The 25,655-nt window shown below is 34.0% G+C and overlaps 1 protein-coding gene across 1 annotated transcript; it reads left to right on the top strand.

The window, feature by feature from the left end:
• On the top strand, positions 12,476–20,962 carry LOC105155963 (GATA transcription factor 26). Its single transcript, XM_011071962.2, has 8 exons — positions 12,476–13,023; positions 14,831–15,199; positions 15,727–16,150; positions 16,624–16,696; positions 17,131–17,234; positions 17,678–17,885; positions 17,964–18,084; positions 20,273–20,962. The coding sequence occupies exons 1-8, from the start codon at positions 12,984–12,986 to the stop codon at positions 20,578–20,580; spliced, it is 1,647 nt and encodes a 548-aa protein (XP_011070264.1). The 5' UTR covers positions 12,476–12,983; the 3' UTR covers positions 20,581–20,962.

Here is a 25,655-nt window from a genome sequence, read left to right as displayed (position 1 = left end):
TGTTGTGTAATTCAATCTAATACGGCAAAGTAAACGACAATTTAATTGTTTAAAGGATTTTTTTAAATTGTTATATGATTACATCAATATTTTTATAAATAGAGTAATATATTAATTTAATTAATACATTCATAAATTAAAAAAACATAAATTATAATAAATAAATGTAAAGTGACACAAATGTCCACACGTTTGGTGGAACTCGACTTATGATGTTGAATTTATTTATGATATCTCGACATTAACTACTAAACTTAGACATTGTTGATTGGTAGTACTGAAGGACTAATTCTATGCAACATAAAATAGGATTCTGGTCTTATTTGACTTGCGATTCGATCGGTCTATCTGAAAAGGTGCCTCACTACGGAGAGGAGATCTTAGGGCCAATAAGTCACTCGAGCTCCTTGTCTGTACCATGCTCACCGACTTTATCAGCCCCCCAGATGAGGGACCTGGGAGATGTACATGAACTTGTTCTTTTGGACATGTTAAATGATGTAGTTTGTAACTAATCGTCGCTCAACTGCGCGAGATATTATCCTATTTGGCTTCATATGAACCTCATGGTTTTGTTTGAAATGTGCCTCGATAGGAAGAGGAGGCATTGTAATTTATAAACCACTCAAACTTTTTATCTACAATCAATATACGACGTTTGTCTATATCATGATCCTCACTTCTAATTGATAGAATAGAAGGATCATCAGATGTTAAAAGTTATGTGTTTGTGATCAATTCGTACAAACAGATAATTTTCGCTACGATTTATGATTAACTTTTTCGTAGTATAAGAATCAATGCTTATAAGCATCCAATATCAGCATACACCTAGAGAAATAGCAGTTGGGGTTCCAGCTGATTCACAATATGATATGGAAAGGATTCAAGGTCAACTTCCCCAATAAAGAGAGTTTAAATCTTTTATAATAGGGAAAGGAGGAGAACAAGGAAGTTATATAGATAGTAAGGATCAAGGAAGGAAGGCGTAATCCATGAAAGGATGGCGGAATCCAAGGGATAGAAGACATTAAGAAGGGCAAAGGAAATTAAATTCTCTTCCCCCTCATGGAGTTTTAGTTTATAGCTCGCTACAAAGAGATGAGGGTCATTACCATAAAGTCCATCGGCTTATGTTGTTTAAAACATTAGTATAAATACTTCCTCCCATTTTCCCATTTGGGAGATTGGGAAAAAAACAAGTTGGAAAATTGTACTTTGGTTTCATAAATAAAATATTTTATAGTATTTCTATTGATTATTCCGTACGATTAACTTTTATGCAATATCAATTTGGCACCATTTGTGGGAACTTACAATCTCGATATTGAGAATGCTAATGCAATCCTGAGCAAGAGATCATGGAGCGAATGAAGAAATGGGATAGGAGGGGCACCACTAGAACGAGAGAGAGAGAGCTTCCCCTTGGAAGATATCAATTTGAGTCATCCCAAGATCATTGGCGATGATAGAAAGAGTTGGGGGCGAAAGAGGATGGCTTGCCACCTCTAGCACCTCAACCTCCCATGCTCTAGGTGACATAGGCGGTGCTCTAACATATCATAGAAGATGCAAGTGCAGGAGATGTAAAAAGAGTTATTTTTCAGTTTATAGCTAATTGCTAGAGGCTCCCCTCTGTTCTCCCCACCAAGGCCATGGTATGTCTTTTGCGCCCAAGGATATTGAGTCGAGGGAAGATAGCCCCCAAGATATGTCAGTGGAAGAAGATGGAAGAAGTAGTTAAACCTCTCCTTCAGCTCCCCCCCCCCCCCAACCCAAAGATGGGTTGAAAAGAGAAGGAAACGAAAGGGAGCCGTCGCCAACGGCCAGAAGTGGAAAACCTCTCACCTCTAAAGTGTTGCACATGACCCCTTACCACTAGCTATTGCATTACTAGAATCCCATTGTTGGAAAACATTGTTTCGATTGCTTGAAACCAATTATTTTTTCCAACAATCTTGAAGAAAATATATGCTCCGTATCAGCAGTGCACCGGGTGCAACGTAATTTCTCACAGGATAAGACGGTTACAGTTCTTCGGTTTTAGTACTATACCGAAGAACACCTCGAACAACACTCAGAAACTTATCGAAACAAGAGACTCAAATACCAAAATTTGAGAATATGAATGCCTAAACGAAAGAGGGCACCGGGAGAGTGAATAGAGAGGAAGTTGAGAATTGTGTTTTCTCAAATGAAAAAATGCAGCTTTATATAGAGGGTGATTTCTTCAAAAATGAAAGCAGAAATTACATGGCCTTAATGGCCTTCAATTCAATTTGAAAGTTACAGCATTAATCCTCCACTAACCGCATAATTGCAATCAAATCTTATTAAAAAAAAATTGAAACAGCTGCATTGGGAATTGATTTGCTTAAAGAGGTAATTTAAATGAAACTCCATTTTCCTTCCTTATTCAAATCTTTAAATTTCAAGAAAACCTTTGAAAAATCTCAACAATCCCCCACAAAAATTCATGGATTTGAACTCAAGTTTCCATGACTTGCTTTCAATAATGGTACCTTCCGATTTGAACCACTGTCTAAGTTATCTGACGTCAGTTATCACCAGGTTAAATGGAACTAAGCCTTGAATTTAAGCCTATAAATGTGACAACGTCTGTCAGTAACAACAAGCCACCAGCTTTGTGTTGATCTTTAGGGTTGACACTTAGGCCATGTGTCTTGATCCTGTTCATGAATGCTTTCAGGAATAACCCAATTCCTTAGTTGCGACCAAACAACGACATTCATTTAGTTGGGCGTCTCCAAGGATGCACTGCTAGCATCTCGTCTTATAAGACTTGACCCCATTCAGAGTTAAACTCTTACTATACTTGCAGCAGGAGCACCTTCCAGAATTTTAGGGGACAGACTCCAGATACAAAGTATCAGTCTATTTGGTGCTCTGACATACCCTTACGACTTGTTGATACCACATTGAACCTTCTTTGTGGGATCTCCACTCAAAAGGTTGGGTTGCCGTCGTAGATATATCACTGATGGGTTTTCAGTCCCATCCCCAATCTGGACTTATAAACTTGTGACAGATTCAATCCTTTCGTCAAAGGATCAGCTACATTGTCCTTTGTGCCCACAAAGTCAATGCCTATTACTCTGTCTGTCACTAATGCCCTTATAGACTTCAGTCTAACTTGGATGTGTCGTTTAGTCTTTTGATTGTATTTACGACTCCTCACCTTCACTATTGTGGTTTGGCTATCACAATGTACAACAATCGGGGAAGAGGCTGACTTACAATGGGAAGTTGTGATAACAACACAAATAGCCATTCTGCCTCGGTACCAGTCGTATCTAATGCACATAACTCGGCTTCAAACGTAGACCGGGTTATCAAAGTCTGTTTTGCAAACTTTTAGGAGATTGCGCCCCCACCTAAGGTAAAAATGTATCCTGAGCACCCATTACTCCCGGAGTTTTTGGCTATCCAGCTAGCATCACTATATCCCTCAAGAACAGCAGGGAATCTGCCATAATGTATGACCAGTGACACCGAGCCATTTAAGTACCTTAGTACTCTATCCAAAGCATCCCAATGGGTTTTGTTAGGACAACTAGTGTATCTAGCCAGCTTAGAGACAGAAAAGGATATATCTGGTCTCGTGCCATTTGCCAGATACTGCAAGCTCCCAATAATTTGAGAATACCTTAGCTGTGCAACCGAAACACCACTTTCATTTTTGAATAAAGCTACAGAAGGATCATATGGTGTTTTAGCAATTGTACTGTTTTGATAACCAAATTTTGCAATTATCTTTTCAACATAATGAGATTGAGAAATGGCTATTCCATCAGTTGACCGAGTCAACTTGATGCCATGAATCACATTAGCCTCACCCATATCCTTCATTTCAAACTTATTTTTCAAAAATGACTTGGTTTCGGTAATAATATCTAGACATGATCCTATTAACAAAATATCATTCACATACAGGCATAAAATTATCATTTTATCTCCTTTAACCTGGCAGTATATACACTTATCATTCTCATTTATAGTGAAGCCAAATACAAGAATAGTTTTATCAAACTTTTTATGTCATTGTTTGGGTGCTTGTTTAAGTCCATATAGAGACTTAACAAGTTTACAAACTTTATGCTCGTTACCATGAGCTACAAACCCCTCAGGCTGATCCATGTAAATTTCTTCCTCGAGTTCACCATACAAGAAAGTTGTTCCATCTAATGAATCGGGAGATTATACACCGAAGCAAGTGCTATAAGCACCCGGATTCTAGCCAATCGAGCTACCGAAGAATAGGCATCGAAATAGTCTATTCCCTCCTTTTATTTAAACCCTTTAGCCATCAATCTGGCTTTAAACTTATCTATGGTCCCATCAGGTTTCAATTTCTTTTTAAAGATCCACTTACACCCAATAGTAGTACACCCCGGAGGGAGATCGACTAGCACCCATGTTCCATTGGAAACAATGGAGTCCATCTCACTTTTGACAGCTTCTTTCCACTGCTTGGCTTCTGAAGAAGCCATAGCATCTTTGAAAGTTATCGGATCATCCTCAATGTTGTAAGTGACAAAGTCACTTCCAAAATCCTTGATAATCCTAGCTCTCTTACTCCGTCTAGGTTCATCTGACTCCTCATGAGTCTGATTAGAACTACTAGGACTAACCCCCACATTTGACATCTTTTCCACATGTTCAAAAATAGATGTGGAGGCAAGTGAATCATCAAGCGAAACATTTGAAGGTATTCCTGTTTTTAAAGGAAATACATCTTCTAGGAATACAGCATCACGAAATTCGACTATTGTGTTGACCTCAATGCCTGGAATTCCTGATTTAATAACCAGAAATCTTAAGGCATAACTTGTCTCGTATACGCCCCGTGGCAGCAGTGCACCGGGTGCAATATAATTTCTCCCAGGATAAGACGGTTACAGTTCTTCGATTTTAGTACTATACCAAAGAACACCTCGAACAACACTCAGAAACTTATCGAAACAAGAGACTAAAATACCAAAATTTGAGAATATGAATGCCTAAGCGAAAGAGGGCACCGGGAGAGTGAATAGAGAGGAAGTTGAGAATTGTGTTTTCTCAAATGAAAAAATGCAGCTTTATATAGAGGGTGATTTCTTCAAAAATGAAAGCAGAAATTACACGGTCTTAATGGCCTTCAATTCAATTTGAAGGTTACAGCATTAATCCTCCACTAACGGCAGAATTGCAATCAAATCTTATTAAAAAAAAATTGAAACAGCTGCATTGGGAATTGATTTGCTTAAAGAGGTAATTGAAATGAAACTCCATTTTCCTTCCTCATTCAAATCTTTGAATTTCAAGAAAACCTTTGAAAAATCTCAACATTTTGAACATCATAATGTTGATTCGTATTTCTATCTATAGGGTTCTTTTTTGAGATATTAGCATAACATTCTCTTGCTTGTCTCAGTCACATACTTCTTAGCCAATGCCATTGAGTTCGGGAAATTTAGCTTCATGAAATAGGTGGATGCTACAGCTCAGAACCTTGGTCTGCCTAAGGTGAAGTTATGAGCAGATGTGTTACTCGTTGTGGACACGAACCTAATAACATAGGCAAAATGATCTTCCCCAACAGCTTTATCACATCTATACTAAAACTAGTTAGAATGCGTGGACAAGATAGTGGTAGAGGTGACCGAAACATCATTATAGGCAGGGACATATTTTTCAAATCTTGATCCTTCAAAACAATGTCATTGTTTCTTAGTTTTCATTATTGTATTCTAGACAGGGCAACTTGCAATAGTATCAATTTCTCTAAGAGCACATTTGTAATCTCCGTAGAATCTATTCATACAGGTCACTAGAACTAACTCTTACTACCCCAACTGTGGGGATATCATCCTTGTCAGGTTTATTCTTTTTTATTTGATCCTTATTCTGTAGGGGGGTATCGGTACCTTCATTATGGACTTGTTCTTGAATGGGTGGTTTGCTATGGTCCACATATTCTTTCAAGGATCTTATTTGGACCAATTTCCGTATTTGATTCTTCAAATCATAGCAATCTTCCGTACCATGACTATGATCTTTGTGAAAGTGGTAGTATTTTAAAATTTCATCCTTTTTGGGCTAATGCCTCGTACAAAGACAAGCATCGAACTAAGCCTTGTTCCTATGCCACGTGAGTATCTCAGCGTAAGGGGCACTGGATGGTGTATAGTCCGCCAAGTTGTTTTAAGGCATGAGCTTACTTCACTTGTGCCACTTTCACCTCTCTTATCGACTACTCATTCCCTCTTGTTTGGTTTTCGCTTCATAGGAATTGTTGACCTTTTCTAACAGTTTCTTCTATCCTAATATTTTTTTTTTTTTATTTTGACTAGTAGTATTCACAATATTGAGCAGTCGCTTTTCAAGCGTCATGAGCAAAGGTGTCATTGATTGGCTGATGAAGGGCCTCGTGCATCAACTGAAGCATAAGTTTGGGGGGCCGGGGGCCTTGTTCCCATCCTTCTTACTCCACTTGTCCTTGCCCATTTCATTCATCAACCCTGAGGAGGTCGCCTGGTCATCTGTTATTGTAAAGATCTTTTAGCAATACGTGCTTGGAAACTTTTTCGAGCTCGTCCAAACCTGCATTCACATTCCTTGTTCAAAATCTCTGTTCAACTGCAATATTTAGATTGTCTCTCCCATAACCAGAAATGATATATCAAAAAAAGTTGTTACGGGATAAAATGATAAGTATAGTTTTAGGAAGCGATCAAAACAAACTTGAACAACTTTATAGCTTTAAAATACCCTTTAATTCGTTGTTTTCACCTCCCCTTTTCTAATGGTATTAAGAGATATTTATACTATATAACTACATTTATATGATAGATAATACCAAAATATAATACTATCCCTCAATTAATTATCAGTGTGCGATTGTTGTTTCTAAACGCTTGTTAATTTGCTTGGTAGGCTAAAAAAATGTGTCCATCCTTTAATTCTCCTTGATTTAAAAACCCTATTTTTCCCTTCAATTTTCTTCTTTCTCCATCGCCTTTATAATATAAATTAATAAAAGAATAAACTACTTTATATCATTCGTTTAGATTACAAAAGTACTTTTTTATATATTAATTTATGAATATTGATGAAATATACACATATTTTCCATATACAAATAAATACATATAATATAACCATATCCAAAAAAAAAATACATATAAAATAATTCTACATATATAATATATAAAACAAATATTAACTGAACTAGACTTGAATTAGACCTAATTTCAAACTACAAAAATCCAAAAATCCTCAAAATTCATTTATAGTTTCAAAATCCACCTCGAATAGGACAAGTCAACACTCGTACTCATTGTCGTCCAGATGCATAAATGAAACAATTGATTTAAGTTTTTCTTTAAGAAAAAAAAAAAAAGGGAAGGATCACCAAAGTGGAACCTAAATCACATATCTTTTTGGGTAAATATAAATTTTATTAATAAAACAAAATCGTATAGTACAATAGTACTCAACTGGTGATTTCTCCCTCGATAGGCCAAGGGATACATCATAATCCATATAACACACATGAACTAATAAAACAAGAAAAATTAACACTGATAATCCTCTTTCTAACATCACATATCTTACAAGGAGGAAATAACAAAACCGCCCCATGGGTGATGGGTTACCCGGCTACACCTTACATGATTATGACCAAAGGCTGGCAATTATTTTTTGTACATGAGACAAACTAAAGTGAGAAGTGATGTTGCACCCCATGACTTTTTATCCCTCTATTATTATACATGTTCAAACATTATTTTTTTCCCCCTGCATTCAACTATAATATTAAAAGATAAATATTAATCTTTATAGAACTTTGTTTGATTTTATTTTAAAAAATTTGATTTTTTTTAATTCTATGTTATTTCAAATTCGTGTGATCGTATATTGTTGGGGTTTTTTTTTGTGAGATTAAATTATAAATTTCATAAAATTCATTGTATCACGTCTTTTTATATATATAAAAAATATTATAATATATCAATTTTTTTTAATACGAAAAACTATCATGAAAGATCTTGATGATCCAAGTATTTTTTTTTAAATTTTATCACGTCTTTTCACAAAAAAAATTATTATACAACATTATAATCCAAACACAGTTCATCCCATCGTTTTTTGGGGAATAACCCGATGATTCTGACTCAAAATTTTCTTACGAAAATCTTGTGTCGAATTTGAGATCATATCACATCTTTTCATAAAAATATATTATAAAATACATAAACCTGAATCATATTTTTATTTTTCACACAAAATCAATAGACGAACTAAATTCGTTTGAAAATATTTAAAAAAATTCTTTGGATTTTTGTTGATATATATATATATGGCTGTTTATATTGATATTTCATTTAAGTAGGTTATAAATAATTAAGTTAATTATGATGGATGTATATATGTTAGAATATTATCACTAAATGATTTTTTAATTTATCACTTTTTATTTTATTACTATGGAAGGACAAGGCTAACATTATTATTATAATAATGGAGAGAATTTGGCACTCACATGGCTTCAAGAAAAGTAAACCAGCATATCTTGTGAATCATGGAACAAACTCTATTTTTCTATTTTCCCTCATTTTTTTATCTTTTATTTTTCATTTAATCTTGGTCAAGATTAATTAGGTAAATGCATATGCTCAATTTGCCATCTCAACTTTGTGAAATTATATTTTGCCATTCGAACTATGTCTGTTTTTGCACTTTGGCATCTAAACTTTTTTTGTGTCAATTTGTCATATCAACTTTGTGAAATTTGCACTTTACTATATGTGATCGTTTTTTTGCTAATTTTTTGCCAGAAAAACATCACATATTGTGCATATGTGAGAAATATCACATCACATAATCCTTAAATATCACCTTGTGCACTGTATGTAATGTTTTTTTGACAAAAAACTTGGTGGAAAAATAGTTGTAAATGGCAAAATTCAAAATTTTGTATAGTTGAGATGGTAAATTAATACACCAAAAAATTTAAATGTCAAAGTGAAAAAACGGGGCATAGTTTGAATGAAAAAATATAATTTACCCTTTTTTGGGGTAAAGATAAGTTTCATTAAATATATATAAAAGAAATAAAAAAGTGCTACAACAATACAAGATATAATGCATAATGCTAAGTAACACCTCAGGGGATCTTCCAAATTCGAAATAGTACAACGGTATTAACAGTAAGGCGTTACTGTTAAATATTATCTTTTATGAGGATAAAATTTACTGTAAATACTAAACAGCTTTTACAGGACATAAGTCGTTCAAAAGAACGATATATTTGTAACTTTCCTCCCCATGTAGCAACTCTCATCATAAATGAGGGAAATTTTGGAAAAAAATTTATCCGGATCAGATTTGATCGAACCAAAACAAATACAAAGCAAGTGTATCACACTTGCTGTGTGGTTGTTACTTTTTTTGAATTGCACACCAATCACACTATAAAGTATTGCACTCACCGTATAACTGGTTCAAATTCGATCGAAACAGATCCAACCATTTTAAATAGAAAATCTATTGTTGGAAGTCATTGTTGCCTATTTTCAAATCGAGAAAAAAAGAAATCAAACGTAAAAGGGTCATTTTCTTATAATTGAAAAAGAAGATCACAATAATTTGGTGAAATATTTCTTGATTAAAGTGAATGGACTCAATTATTGTGGCATGTGAAAAACAATAAAGTTTACATTATATACACTTAGTGAAAAATAACTTATCAACTTCTCAAATTTACATAAATTTAACTGCCAAATTCATAGATTTTATATACTTTATTTTTATTTATAATATAATTTAAAGTATGAAAAATTATTCACTATATGCATGCACGTGCCACAATGAGTATAACAAAACAAATATATTGAGGCCATCCGAATAAAACGCCACGTAAATGAATATGTGAATGACCTCTTTCAATTCGATTTCGCACGTAATTATTCATTTTTTTTTAGAAAAAAACTTGAATGTCGATAAATTTATGGTTGTTTGTTGTTGTTAAAAAAAAAAAAAAAACTCATATGTTCTTTTATAAATTATTATTTATTTATTTAAATTTAAATGTATATAGTAATTTATCTTTATTCAATAAATTTATATTTTTTTAAAAGTAATTAATTAGTTACGCAATTCATATTTATTTTTATATCGAATACAATATGTTATTATTCATTATTATTATACTAAATTTTAGATTATTTATCAACTAGTCATGCTTTTATATTATAAAATATTAAATTTATTTATATTTTATTAAAATATAATTTTCCTATACCTTAGCACGTACTAACTATTATATAAAGTGGTGATGTGGATAGGCCTGTCTGGAGTCTCAACCCTTATTCCTGCACATTGTTTTGCTAAATCAAACGGTAAAAAATAAGGTAAGTGCACGACACATCAGATGTGGGCCCACACATGAAATCAATCGGAGAGAGATCTATGGCTGGAAATGAGGCTGTGACGACCAATACAAAGAGGCTCAGGCACACTAAACCCATAGTATTATTTGAATATTAATGAGCATCATCTCACCCATCCTTTCATTTATCACCACAAAGAAAATAAGAATAAAAGAAGAGTAAAGCTCCAAATCAACTCTTTGTTTCTTTCTCCTCTTTGTTTGTTGCTCATTGAGTATGTGTGTGTGTGTTAATCCTCTCATTTGTTTTTTTTATTTAAAGTTATCTATTAGGTAAAATGGTTGTATGAAAATTTAATTTTTATCTTTTTTTTTTAGAATTTAAAATTATGTTTTCGTCTGAATCAAGTTTTTGATCACCTAGAAAAATTAAGAATTTCTTTTTATTGTATGTGAAGTAAAATGCTTTGGTTCCAGTCGCCACTATAATATTTGTTTATTTTCTTTGACAATCATATAATATAAATAAAATAAAATTATATTTGGATTGGAGAATTGGATTTGGATTTAAAGAAAGCGTACGGAGAGATGATTTCAAATGACTTCATATTTAAAAAAAAATAAAATTTATTTATATTCATAAATATAGCTTAAACTAAGACGATTTTCTCTATTTAAGGATAAGAAATTTGGAAGATTCAAAAAGTCTAGCGATGGACGAATTGAGTCTACTAGCTTATTAGTCCTTACTAAGAAGGAAAGACTGTAAAATTTTTTGTTAGACAAAGTGGGCTTGGCACATGATTTTTTATTAAATTGTTTTCGATCTAGTTAGCATCTGTAGAATACAGAATACACGGGACTAGAAGGGAGTTCACAAGTCTAAAGACTTTAAGGTAAGTTCGGGGATTAGACCTGGAGTGGTGAGCTAAACTAATTGCAAAATTAAACCTTTTCGATAGAATCGAACAATGTATATTTAGTGGGAGTTTTTGAATATCCAGTTGAAAATGAAATTCTCACACAGTGGAATTCTTTCTGAAAGGACCATGGTTGAACGGTTTCTGATAAGGGAAATCTCGAACCCTATTGGACTTGGTTCGAATGGAGTTTCACCAAAAGGATTTGAAATTCTTTTCAGCGCCCATCGAAAGCTTGTCATTGAGCATGTCAAACCTACATTCAAGGGCAAATACAATTTTTTATACCGTTTATCTCATTTTTAAATGATTAATATCGAAGTCAAAGGCTATTGAAATCACGTTTTGATAAAAGATATAATTCTTAGGTTCATGCTTATTGAAATCACTGTAACTCCTTTATTAATCTTAACAATGAGATCGATATAGAAATTTAGTTACTCTCTGTGTCGGGTATAATCAATTATGAAATTGTGTAACCAAACGACACAATTACTCTTTCAAAATTAATTATTTACACTCGATTATGCAATCAACGAACCAGATTGGATCTCAATATGAAATTACTGAAACAAATACAAAAAAATATTTGTTATTATAAATTTGAAAATCCTACTTTCAAATCCATCGATTCAAATACATCGTAACATTATGTAAAAAACTAAAATATTATTTTATTTCCTAAAATGAGCATAACTATTATTAATATTGTAATGTATATGAAAAGCAAAGTTATTCATTTCACTCTTGAAAACTTATATGTGGAATAAAGTTAGATTTTACTCTCAATAGTACCTTCAAAAATATTAAATAAAACAATAAAAATCTAACTAATAATTATTTTTTTAATTATTATTATTATTTAAAAATGAAAAATTGACCATGACATTCGGATTGCTTTATGTGAAGGGTTTGAAGAAAACAGATATACTGAAAAGTCTGTAGTCAAACACCACACAGATGAGAAAACAGTATTATTAAAAATAAATAAAAAAATTATTTTATTTTATTAAAAAAAATACAAATATAGTAAAAAAATAATTAAAAAATAAAAATTAGATCAGATTAATAAATATAATATTATTATTATTATTTATTATTAATATTGTAGAAAAAAAGAAAAGCTGAAAAACATTACTTAACACCCAATACAATACAATAGAAAACAAGAAAGAAGTCATATACAGAAACAAAACAACCCCTCTCTTCTCCCCTTTTTCCCATTTTCACCATCTCTTTCTCAACCATTTGTTCAGATTCCTTCAATGGTTTTTGCGCTTATTTCCATTTGATTGTATTGTATAGATACGCCCTGACCTTCATTGCTTGTACACACACAGTCTGCTGTTTTCAGTGGGTTTTTTCTGAGTATAAGAAGACAACTTTTTGTTGGGTTTTTGATTTCTTCTTCTTAATTTTTTTTTATTTTTATTTTTCTGGGTTTATTGCAGAAAAGCTTTAATACCCAGAAAGCATATGCTTTGGAAAGTGTAAAGGAATAGTCAAGCCTATTTTTATCTTACAAATTGTTTTCTTGAAAGGTTTTGATAATTTATATATATAGGGAAAACTGGTGTTTTTCAGCTTTTTTTTTTTATTCAATTTGTGGTGAATTTTTGTTGAATTTTGTGTAATTTTGATATTGGGGAAGAAAAAAGAAATTGAGAGAGATGGGAAAGCATGGACCTTGCTATCACTGTGGTGTTACAAGTGAGTTTTTTTTTTTTCCTTTGGTTTTTCAACTGTTTTTTCCCCCAAATGAATTATTGAAGGTATTATAGAAAAGATTAATTGAATTTTACAATTGGGTTTTGTTCAAAGCGTTTTGATATTGATTGATTAGTGGTTGAATGATATAAATGTTCATCCACTTGATTGTTTGGCTATTGAAGGGGATAAATGGGCAATGAACAAAACTAAGTTATATGGGCTGTTATGCTTCATCTTCTTGTGTTTTGTACTGGGTTTTTCTCATCCGGTTTCCTTTTTCTTCATTTGTATTCAAATTCTTACAGCTGCCACTAACCAAGAGTGTTTGATTTGCTATTCTGATCCTAATAAAATTGGTATTTCCTTGGTTTGCAAACCTTCTCTTGTTCCTCAGTGGATGACTACTACCTTTGACTCTCTCGAACCATTTTGTGTAAAAAGAAGAATGTAGCTGATGTTCATAAATATTCAAGTGGAATTAACTGTGTCTCTGATTCAATGAATCAATGCTTAATCATGTAATGGTTTGTTCTTAGCTTCTCCTGATCATGGGCTTACTCTTTCGTATATGCCTGCAAACCTCTAGCTTTCCAGCCCAATTTCATTCAATTATAATTGAGTGTCTAGATGGTCAAGCCTAGTTGAACTTTGAACTAGTGTGAGTGGCTTTTCCCATTTATGCATTTTGTTCAGGCGTGGTAACAGGCATTTCTATCTGTGAACTACCCAACGGTCTCTGAGTTTTGTCAAAATGTCACTGTAAAGTTTCTTTCCAGTTATAGTTTATCCTGGTCAACCTTTTCGAAAACTATAACATTTTTTCTTTCCGGAAGGCATTGTTGAGATCTGGAGCATGCACTAATAAACCATTCGTCCTTGGTTTTTTCAACCAAGTTCAAAGCCATGATGATGTTCAATCAGTAGCAATTCTTTTTCATTACTCTTGAACTCAGCTTTTTCTGAAATGCTCCTGTTTGATCATAAAAATAACTTCATATATTCCACTCTTACTCCTAGAAAAGAAGGAAGAGAAATTCATTTTTGTTACTCTTGAATTTCAGCCTTTTCTGAAATTCTCCTGTTTGATCATAAAAATAACTTCATATATTCCTATTTACTCCTGGAGAAGAAAAAGGGAGAAACTTGAGTTCGCATCAAATTTTGTGGGGACTTCCTCCTCTACTCAGTTCAAGTGTCAGGACTTACACGAACAATTTCATTCTGGATATTATTGATTGCTTTGGCTGCTGCTGCTTGAAGTAGTAACTGGCTTTCAGATAACTCTATTTTCCATCAGCATGTTATAGGATGTCCTACAGAGGAAGAGAAATTCAGCTTGTGTTAGTTGGTAAATGGTTGAAAGAACAAATACTTCAAAACAGAGATGATTTTCTAGTTGAACTGAAACAATTTTCAGGGTCTATGCTCTCATGGGAAATGTTTAAATGCATTTCTTGCTAGCTGAGCAGAATAGTTGAGTGCATTTTGGGGTCCACGAAGATAAGAGTGATAGCAATAATCCTCCCTTTCTTTTAGTTTTTTTTGGCTTTTTACCGGTAATGGACACATATACCTTCGTGTATTCAAATGAATAACAAAAGAACCATGTTTGCTGTATAAATATTAAGTGTTTTTTTCACTAATCTGTTGCTTATTGCACTTATAGTTTTGGACATATTGAGATTCTAGCATATAGCTCAGCTTGGCTGCTAGGATTGCCATGTAGATATATGAAAGAATGCTGATTCTGGTCAATCCTTCCTGATAATAAATCATTTGACTTGTTATAATTAAATGCGTGCAACAGGCACCCCTCTTTGGCGTAATGGGCCTCCAGAGAAACCAGTACTCTGCAATGCATGTGGATCTCGGTGGAGAACAAAGGGAACTCTTGCAAATTATACACCTCTACACGCTAGGGCTGAACCTGATGAGTTTGAGGACTATAAGGTTTCCAAGGTGAAAAGCATATCTATTAAGAACAAAGAGGGAAAGGTTCTCAAGAGGAAGTACGATAATGATACTACTGAATTTGGGGGAGGTCCTTCTGACTATAGCCAGGGGTTCCGTAAGGGGTTTGATGAAGATACTAGTAATCGGTCTAGTTCTGGTTCTGCTATATCGAACTCGGAGAGCTGTGCTCAATATGGCAGTGCTGATGCAAGTGATTTGACAGGTTTGTAGGATATCTCTTATGTTAACATATCTAGCACCATAGTTCCATAACCTTCATGAGGACCTTCTCATTGCCATTGTTTGAGAACTCCTAACTCTATTGATTTCTTTTTCTTTATCTTTTGAAAGGTCTGATGTGAATGCCATGTTGCATAGGCCATATGGAGTAGCATTTACTTTTGTTGGGAGCAAAATCTGAAAAATGGCTTACCAGATGAATGTAATCTGTGTTCACTTCGACATTTGCCAATTGCTTTTCCCGGGAATCATGTCAAAACTAATATATGAAATTCATATCTACCAACAAAGTGACTTATCTTATTGCTTTTTCCAGAACATGTGTTCAATGCCATGTTAAGCTCAATAAAGAAGCAACTTCCTCTTTTCCTGGACGGCATTTCCTGAGTTAATACTTTATGGTTTTTTTAATTGATGCTGAATGCAATCTTGTAGCTTATTGTTAAGCTCTTTCATAATCGAGCTTCTTGATAATCTGGATATTTTGTTGATTCATTCGTTATGTTACAGGTCCATCCCAACCCACCGTATGGGACACAATGGTGCCTTCCAGAAAGAGAACCTGTGTCACTCGTCCAAAGCCATCCCCAGTTGAGAAGCTTACCAAAGATCTTTATACAATATGGCATGAACAACAGTCATCATGCTTGTCTGCATCTTCAGAAGAGGAGTTGCTTCTTGAGAGTGACAAGCCAATAGGATCTGTAGAGTTTGGACATGGAAGTGTACTCATTCGGCATCCAAGCTCAATAGCTCGAGAAGAAGAATCAGAAGCTAGCTCCCTTTCGATTGATCACAAGCGACAAAGTTTGAATTCTCGACTGGTGGCTTTTCCTGGTCTTATTGAAGACAAAAGTGCTAATTTATCAAGTCAAGGAATTGATAAAATCAAGAGGCCTGCTAATCCAGGCATAGAGCAACAGCGCATCAGAAGGTACTTGTTATGTTAAGCATGCAGACAACTAGACTGATGAATTTTAAAAGAAGTTATCAAACTAAGCAATTTCTGAAGGGAGGACTTGTGATTCTAGATTAACCTGTACTTGAACACTCTCTGGCTCAGCGTGCCATAGCTATAGCATTAAGTGTTTTCTGCACAATACAACTTAGAAAGAAGAGACAGTTGCATGTATTGCAGTGTACAAGGAACAGGATTGACAACATGACTTGGCATCCCTTCACTTTGCCAGTTGTACCTGGCCATGAAATCATGACATAGATCATTGGCCTGGTAACTTGAGAGTGATCGTAACCACTCAGCTTAATAGGAGACTGTTGTAGCTGCAGCAAATGATAGCTTATTTCTTTTTGTTGTTCTTTTCTTTGTTTTTATCTGATAATGTGTTTTGGAGTTTTGTAGTTCTGTATGTTTGTCTGTTGGATTGATGTTTGCTTGTTCAATTTCAGAGACAAGGATCAACTAGAGAAATTACAGATTATGGCACATCATAATTCACCGCTATGTTACATAGACCTTCAAGTAAGTTTCCATACATATGTTCTTTTGATATCCCATAAACAGTATTTTATGATCTAGTATCATATGATATAAAACTTGATGCCAAAATCCTGAGAATAGAACTTTTGTCACTAGGGAGACAAGTGCTTATCTTTTTATTTGGATCATAACCGCGACTGTTGAAGCAGAAATCTCGACGTTCTTGGGCTTTCCCTCACTCTTCCATTATATTCTATCAATTTACTAGCTTGTCCGCTAAGTAAGAACTTCATTTTCAGTGGTGAATGTGAAGGAATATTGTTTCCTGTGCCTGCTATTTAATTAATCAATTTGCCACTGATTGTCATCTGAATTTTACTAACTTTTGCAAATCTTTCTCGATTACTAATCTTGAACATGAATGTAATGCTAGAAGCTTTTGTATTTTGTTATTATCCATATCTGTGTTTATGCAGGATGTTCTGAATTTTGACAACTTCGCGAGTCATTTAACAAATGAAGAACGGCAGCAGTTGCTGAAGCTTTTACCTTCTGTGGATACTTTGGAAGCGCCAGACAGGTGCGCCTTATTCTTTTGTAGCTTACCACAGTCAACCATGGAGAATGTAGTTGCTCGGTAAATGGTTACTTTATCTTTGAATGCAGAATGGTTTCTAACTAAGCATATTACTTTGTCTTGAAAAAGAATTGAGGTTGTGTTTGGATTGATGGATTTGAAACCTATGATAATAAACCCATTAACTTGTAAGGTTAATTTAATGTTACAAAGACTTTCAAATCCTTCACTTCTCAATTTGAACTATAACTAGTAGTAGGATTACGATGAATTTTAATTTGGAATTGTTTGAAATTCTTTATTTAAATCCTCTGATCACATCCAAATGGAGCCTGATAATGCTTTCCATTAAATCTATCTAGCTGGATGGTTAACAAAAAAGATGTCACTTGAAACTATAGATTATTAAGCTCTGAGAAGCTAACAGATTGTTGTATGCTTAGCAGGGGCTCAGTTTCGATTTCCAATATTAGAAGCATGTTTGATAGCCCCCAGTTCAAGGAGAATTTGTTGTCCTTCCAAAAACTTCTTGCAGCTGGACTTTTTGACAACTCTTTGTCCGACCTCAAGATAGAAGATTGTAAGTTTCTGAAGAAATTTGTTTTGTGCAATTTGACGAAATCAAAGTGGGTGGAACAGTATAAAGCCTTTAAGGTTAGTAGCAGAACTTTCGGTGCATCTTGAACCAGCACACTTCTTGAACTAAACTATAACTGAATCCTGATTTTCCAGGAATCAAAAGGCAAAAACATCATGAACGAGTCAGAAGTTGCGGGAGAGTCCAACACACTTGCAACTGATTCTTCACTGAGTGTAAAAAAACCACGAGAAGGACTGCACCGGAAATTATCAGGTAAAGTGTGAAGGGCACTCCTCCCTGAAATCTGTAGGCATTCTACTTATGATTGGGTGTAGTTTAGCTGGTAATACTTTTTAGATGACTGAATCACCCTTAAGCAAACTGAATCTCGAACCTAGATAGCAGGAGCTTGCATATGCATGTGAGATAGGATGTTCTAAGCATGATATCAAGCAACTATCTACATCCATAATCCAGATAACAATCTCAATTCGATTGATATATTGGTACTATTTTACACTTTCCCGTTCACAAGGATTAGAACATAGCCATTTTAAACTGGTCATAGCCTTACATGAAGTTCTTTGAGATTGTCAATTTCTTTCTCTTTATATTAATGAGTATTCTTTATTGTGCTAATATTCTGCCACATATTACAAAGCTGATGACAGCTTTCTTTATTGTACTCCTCATTTTGACCACAAAATTTTAACTATGAACAAATGCGGTAAATCTTTTTTCCTGATGGTGGCTGTTTAGACTATCCTTCCCAATTATTTCCAATGGATATGATTGTGGATTATCCTCTCATATTCTTTCGTCCAATTCTTTTGCTCAGCCAGCTTATTTGTTATTTCAACATTTAATTGTGTAGAAGGCAATTGAATCATTACTTTCCGACCTGTAATGTTTTGTCTCTAATTATTTGGAGCTCAATAAGGTTAACACCTACACCTTCTCCGAAATAGCTAGCCTAAGTACATTTTACTCCTCTGAGAATTGCACTTAAACCGTCTTAAAAGTGCTCCTGTTACAATCGTACCCCTATTAGGGTGTGGGGCGTTAACAAAAAAATTAGTGAGCTTTCTATTTTGTCTGCCAGCCAATGGTGCTTAAATTTTATTGACTAAAATACCCGTGCTTATGGTTTGAAATTTGTAAAGGTGTAAATATAATATATATAAGTTGGAAAGGGTTAAATGTAGTCAAGTGCTTTTTTGGATTTATAGCAGTTGAAAATAAATAAATCAGTCGTTGCCGGTGATCCTTTGCCTTTCTATATATATCGTTTCTTGCACCTATCATATTTAAATGTCTTGTGCAGCTGCTGCTTCTAGTGTTGTAATGTTGAAATATAAAAAAGAGAAGTATTTACAAAGGCAATGTTGAAAAGGATGAGTGTTCTTAGATGGGTACACATCTCAAAGAGTTGTTCTACTCTTGGTCTATAACTTATTGGCAATAAAACTAACGACACTAGTGATTTCCATGCTCCGCCTCGTAAACTTTTTTTCAAAGTAATATTAACCACCGTAGGAATTGAATCATTTATTGCCTCAATAAATCTATACATCTAAGAAAACAATATATGTTATTTTTGTGTTATAAAGACAAAATACGAACATTATATATATAATATATTTATACATCCATCATCAGTTTCAAAAACCAAAATGCAATCCTATTAGTAAAACCATCACAAACACCCTTTTAGAATTATAGAAACGTTACAAAGACACCCTTTAGATTATACAAGCAAATCACATGATAATTAATTAGATATACACTAACAAGGATGCACTAATTGCTTGTGTGCACACTTAATAGAAATGAATATAATGAAAGAAACAAAATCTAAATGATGTTTATTCTGCCTATCCGTCTTAAAAGTTTACAGATTTTCCTGACCATATCCTCCAAACATTGTTTTAAAACATTGAAAAAGAAAATCTCTACAAAGGCAACCCTTTAATTAGATAAACATAACAAATCCACCCTCCCACAATATAAACTTTACCAATACTTCTAGTGGTAGATCTGTCACTTGAGTAACTTACTTTTTTTAAATCTTTTACTTCTTAAATCAAGGATGAGACAGGAATTCCCCATTTCCTCTTCCGTTTACAAACGGAGCATTTTTTAGAAGATTTTTGTTGAACTTTCTAAAGTTATAGTGGTTTAGGATTAGTGGCTCATAACAACCTTATCCTGTGAATGATTGCTGTCATTGAATACTCATGGATGTGAGTGAAGACTAAAATTATGATAAATTGAAGTGCAATGTTGTCATGCTCATAGCATCAGCAAGAGCCAGTCAGTTTTCCTCCTTGTCAACTTTCTTTAGGTATCTATATATATTCAATTGAGCGTAATGCAGAATTTGAAATTCATGGACAATCAAGATTAGCCAGCTTTCTTATTTCACCGTGTAGGAATCATGCCTAACAGTGTTATATTTCAGGAGATAATGCGACAATGGGGAGCCCCAGAAGAATAATCATGACACCAAACTATGATCAGAAGGAACTAATAGATAAGGGGTGCTCTTTCTTCAGCCCAAAACGACTCTTTTCATCTCATAACGATGATAGCTCCCAGGTGCTGGATTCCACCCACTTTGCTGATGAAAGTTCCGAACAGGATTTGCTGCTTGATGTGCCATCCAACGGCTCCTTCCCACAAGCCGAACTACTACTCCCAAGTTCGAGCTTTGGTGCGCAAGCAAGCACTAGTAGTAGTTCAGTATATCCGAATTTTGTCCGTCCCTGATACTGATGGCAGCTATCAAACCCTCTTTATTCCTTTCTTCACCAGCTCTGTTTTTGGTACGCTTCAGTAACAAGCCTGGTGATCTTGCTCTCATTTTATTTTGCTTTTATCTATTGCCAGAAATAGGAGTCCAAAGATGAGGTTTGATGGTTGCCTTCTTTCCTCTATTTCCCTTGAGGCACGTGAAAAAAGGGATTGCAAGGGATGCAACTACCTGGCTTTTGCCTTTTCCTTTTCCTTCTTTGTATAGATTGAGAAAAGATTGTTAAATAGCTTGAAGGGAGGAAAGATAGTAGTTTTTGAGGTTCCATGTGATCTTGATGTGCTTACAAGTTACACGACTATGGGCCTAGTTGGAATTAATATGGTATCGTTTGTCGAATTCACTTCCTTTCAAGTTTGCCTTTTAAGAAATATATCCTTTCATACCTCTGAGATCTAAATGTATGAACTGAAAACATGTGGTGGTTCAACGCTACAATTATTCGTTGGATCACGATAATACAACCGAAGATGGAAGGTACACTGAATTTCTTCTGATTTCTAAGGTTCTTGAGTCGGAGTAGGAGGTGTCGATTCAATGACTGAGAGTATTGTTGTGGCATCGATTCAACACATATATGCAGTGCACGTATCTAGTTACAGTCCCCTAATGATTGCATATAGCTCTGCATACACGTTATTTGTTTCCCCTATGTAGTTGTAGTAGGCTAAGAGAACCTTACGTGCATGATCAAGAAATACTTCTCCAGTCTCCAGCGATGCCCGGGTTTCCTTGCGAGGCACTATTACAGTTTAGTTTGATCTAAGTTGTGGTTTGGGCGTTGCTGGGCAACCATCTTCGGCCTCGGTTGTTTAGGTGGTAGAAATCTAAAATCTTAATTCAGCGACGCATAAACTTCGATGCCACTGATGATAACTGAATGCGAAATATGACTTGCATGATTATTTTGTACAATGTTTATGTGTGGCTGAATCAACAGATTATTTTGTACATGTATTTATGTGTTGATTATTTTGTGCATTAGTAGTAATTTATGTGTGGTTGATAACTGATAAATCTCAAATAATGCAAAATAACAGATTTCTATACATTAAACATGATTATTTTGTACATTAGTAGTAAAACTCAACAAATTTCTATGGTTGTTCTGTGCGTATTTTGTGAGGGTCTCGATAAAATTGTTTCCTAACAAAATATTTACATATGTATGATGAAATTAGGTAGGAGGTGTTTTATCGTAAATCAAGGTGTTTCAAATGGTCTTCCAATCATTAGTTTGGTTTCCCGCATTCTCTTATTAAGTATTAGGACGTCTTTTTTTTTTTGGTGAAAAATCTTTTCCTGCAATAACGAGTGAGGTTTCGATAGCTTTGTTAGGAAAAATTTCATGTTTTGTTGTATAAATTCTTGAACCTAAATCTATATAAGTTGCAAAATATTCTGATTTATATTGCTCATATAACATACCCATAAATATATATAGAAAAAGAACTAGTCATTGAATTCTTATGGTAATGTCGCTTAAACTGAATTTCATATCGTTACATTTTCTTTCCCATGGTTTATGATATTTTGGAAAACTCAACTCCAAAGTCATACTCCCATTTTCTTATCCTGCAACTATATTTTCGTATATACCAACAATAGGTTGCTGCAAATGATATAAATCAAATACAACTTGAATTTATTTTCAGCCTTTGCGGCATCTAAGTTTCATATTATCAACCCTAATTTCCTAAGGAGTTAAAGTTTTTAGCAATTGAGTCCTCTAATAATATCTTCTGAAAAGGACATTATACTAAATTCAGTTTAAAGCTATGTGTTCGGTTTAAAACTGAGTGATCCTTTATTACGATATCAACACCCCTAATTTGGGGTATCCTACCCAGATCTGGTGTTATAACCTCAGCAAATTTCTTAAAAATTCTAAAAATCTCGATATACTATTTCCTAATAAACAAATCAAAATAATGCGAATTGAAAATGACATAAGCAATTCTATATGTTATAGAATATGGTCTATTTCATTCATTCATAAGATCTTCTTTGTTAAGATCATGATTAAGGGTCAAGATTCGAATGAAATCTTGGTCAGTTTGGTTGTATGTAAGTCTAGGAAATATAAAACATTAATTTACCTGCATACAATTTTTTTTGTTATTTTTTCAAGACATCCATCTTTTAAATTATTAATTCTTCTATCAATTATTGATAAATGTATTTTTGAATCAATCTCTTCTTTAAAAGTTGCTTTAATTATTATTTCAATATTTTCTATGTGGATTCATTTCATAGTAACAACTACTTCTTTTCTAAACTTACTTAATTTTTCAAAAACTTCTTCCTTAGGAATAAATTGCATTGCCATCACATTACCGATAAGTTCATTGAAATGGGAAACTCACATGTACTTACTTTAAAGATTATGTGATGCTTTCTTTGATTTAATCCTATTTGGTTGAGGACTCTATCAATCCCTCTAATCCTAAATACATCGTATTAGAGTCTTGATGCATGATTTTGTTTATTGTTTTGTTTGACACGTCATTTTTTAAAAGAATCATGACAGACTTTAAGAGGTTTGAAGCCTTACCCTTCGGTGTAATTATTCTGACTCGATTGAAGATCCATTCGAATCAGTCTCTGTTTCCTCCTCATAAATGCATTCATATGAAGGAAGGTCTTCGAATTGATATATGGGTACTAAATCGCCATAGTAGACTCTATCTAGAATATTGTTTATGTCTTCAAATTTTCATAATTCACCATGTTTCTCAGGGTAGTTTGGAGATATATGTCATTTTACTCCATATGTCCAACAGTTGTAGTCCTTAAAACTTGGCTCTAGTACGGGCTCTTCTGAAGTTCTCTTTGTAGGGATTTTTCTTGTGGATCTCATGTTTGTTCATCTAAATACTTGACATGAAGCTCTCATTGGTCTTATTTTCTTTTCAAATTTATATGATTTGGCCTTTAATTTGGACTATGATGATCTCCTTCGGAGAGAGGATTTTTCTAGGGTATGAGTTACTGTTCTCCTTCTTCCTCTTTCATGGCTCGCTTGGTTCCCCTATAATTGTTGGAAAGTCATTATTATCCCAACAGGGAGGAGTTCTTTTAATCTTACCGCTCCATCTTTTCATGTTCTTTTGATGGATGCTTGATAATACCAATCATTTAGTTTGTTCTTTTAGGAATAACATTCTCCTTGCTACTAAATCCAACCTCCTTTAGGTACTTTGTATGATTGATTAACATTTCTCTCCATGGACTGTAGATCTTTGCAAAGAATATAATAGGGTAGCTACTTCTGTTGCTACTCCATTTTGAAGAATACTTGTGAAATCAATAGATATACTCATACACTAAACAAATATTTCTCAATTTGAGGCTGAAGAGAGTTTGTGTGTACTCTCTAGCATTCTCAGCTCTGCTTCCTTTGAAGAATCCATCTACAATTTAATGTATCTTAATAAGTCTTCCTAGTCTTTCAGTGATTGTGCTTTTAAACTCTCCTACTAGGATATTTGTTGTGGTGTCTTCAGGGATATTATCTCATCCGACCTTCACAAAACCCTCCAAGCTTACCTCTAATAGTCGCATGAAGTTCTCTTTATCGAGTTCTAATATGATTTCTAATATCTTCATGGCTGCAATCCATTCATCTATTAGCTTATTGATGTTTCGGAAGTCGATAACATCCAGGTTAAAAATATATTGCCATAAGTATGCAAGAGTTGGAGTATTGTCCTTGCCCAGAGTGTTTTCTCTAGCACTCTTTTTGGGTTTCGTCCTGAATTTTCTCTTAATCTGGTTTCCACGAACATCAGGTGACGTTTGGTGTGGAAATCGGTACTTTCTCTGATCCAATGAAGGATAATTTGAACATGTACTTCCCTCCAGTAGTAGTGCTGGAGAAACTTTGTTGGTTTGAAAATTGACCAAATCCAGAATCCCAGGTTAGAAAAAGGATTCCGTTAACTCCTGTAGATCTGATAGATCCACCCTCGGTACCTCCGTTATTTTATAGATATGATGGCTTTCAGGATTAGATCTTTTCTTGTCTTCAGTTTCGGTATCTCGGCTGCCTTTCCCTTTTGGTATAGAAGAGGTTCTGGTCCAAAGGTGTCTCTGATACGCTCTTGATGAGATCTTGATGTTTCAGGGGTGTTCCTTTGGCTTCTCTTTACATCTGTGACTTTGGGTTTTACATTTTTAAGATCTTTGTGTAGATCTGGAAGGATATTAAGGATATCGTCCATCTTTTGGCTCAAAAGATTTATTTTCGTAAGTAAATGGATTAACCTATGTCTATAATCTTAAACGGCCTTTTGAATTTCTGGTCTTAAGAGATTTTTTAGATATTCAGCTCAAGTTCTTTGCAGTTAGTTCCTCTAACAATTATTTTTAGAATTATAGATTTTCGTAAATTTACCCTGTGCCGTTTCTCCTAGCTGGTATTCTACCATGGATTTCGATGAAATGTAAGTGCCTCAACGCACTCCCTAATAGTATCTGTCGGATCTAGTAATTTCACAAACCATTCTTCTCTTTCTTCTTCCGTGAGAAGATCCAAGTCGTCCTTTTCGAATTCTTGTAATTTTCAAAAGCTTTCGTTCGATTCCATACTTTTGAAAAATCTCTTCTATTAGTGGTAAAAATATCTAATATAATATGTATTTTTTCAATAAACTTGAGCTCTAATACCATTCTCTGCGATCATTAGTTATAAGATGTTGAATAAGGATATGGACTAAAATTACTCTTTGAAAAGTTGTAAGGGATAAAATTGTCCAAAATTTCACCCGTAGACTAAAATTACGCAATTTTAAAGTTATCAAACTAAAATTAAAATGAGTAAATTTAATGGACTAAAATTAATAGCAGACAAATTTAAAGGACTAAACGAATATTTTTCCCTAACAATAATTTAAAATGAATGGGTTCTATTTAACAGTGGGAGAATATCAAGTACCAAATATTCAAAAAAGATATACTTAAAGTACTGAAATTGCAAATTCTCCGAATATGCACACACGTACATATATATACAAATGTGAATTAGATTGAA

This window comes from Sesamum indicum, linkage group LG2 (assembly GCF_000512975.1).
Source record: "Sesamum indicum cultivar Zhongzhi No. 13 linkage group LG2, S_indicum_v1.0, whole genome shotgun sequence".
In the NCBI taxonomy this organism is placed as follows: Eukaryota; Viridiplantae; Streptophyta; class Magnoliopsida; order Lamiales; family Pedaliaceae; genus Sesamum; species Sesamum indicum.
Note: the sequence above shows the minus strand (reverse complement) of the source record. Positions and strands in the feature narration are given on the sequence as shown.

Excerpts from the sequence above, each read along its gene's own strand:
- LOC105155963 (XM_011071962.2), top strand. The coding sequence starts at position 12,984 with ATGGGAAAGCATGGACCTTGCTATCACTGTGGTGTTACAA. Across the intron at positions 13,024-14,830 it reads CTATCACTGTGGTGTTACAA|GCACCCCTCTTTGGCGTAAT; the intron begins GTGAGTTTTTTT and ends TGCGTGCAACAG. Across the intron at positions 17,886-17,963 it reads AACAGTATAAAGCCTTTAAG|GAATCAAAAGGCAAAAACAT; the intron begins GTTAGTAGCAGA and ends CTGATTTTCCAG.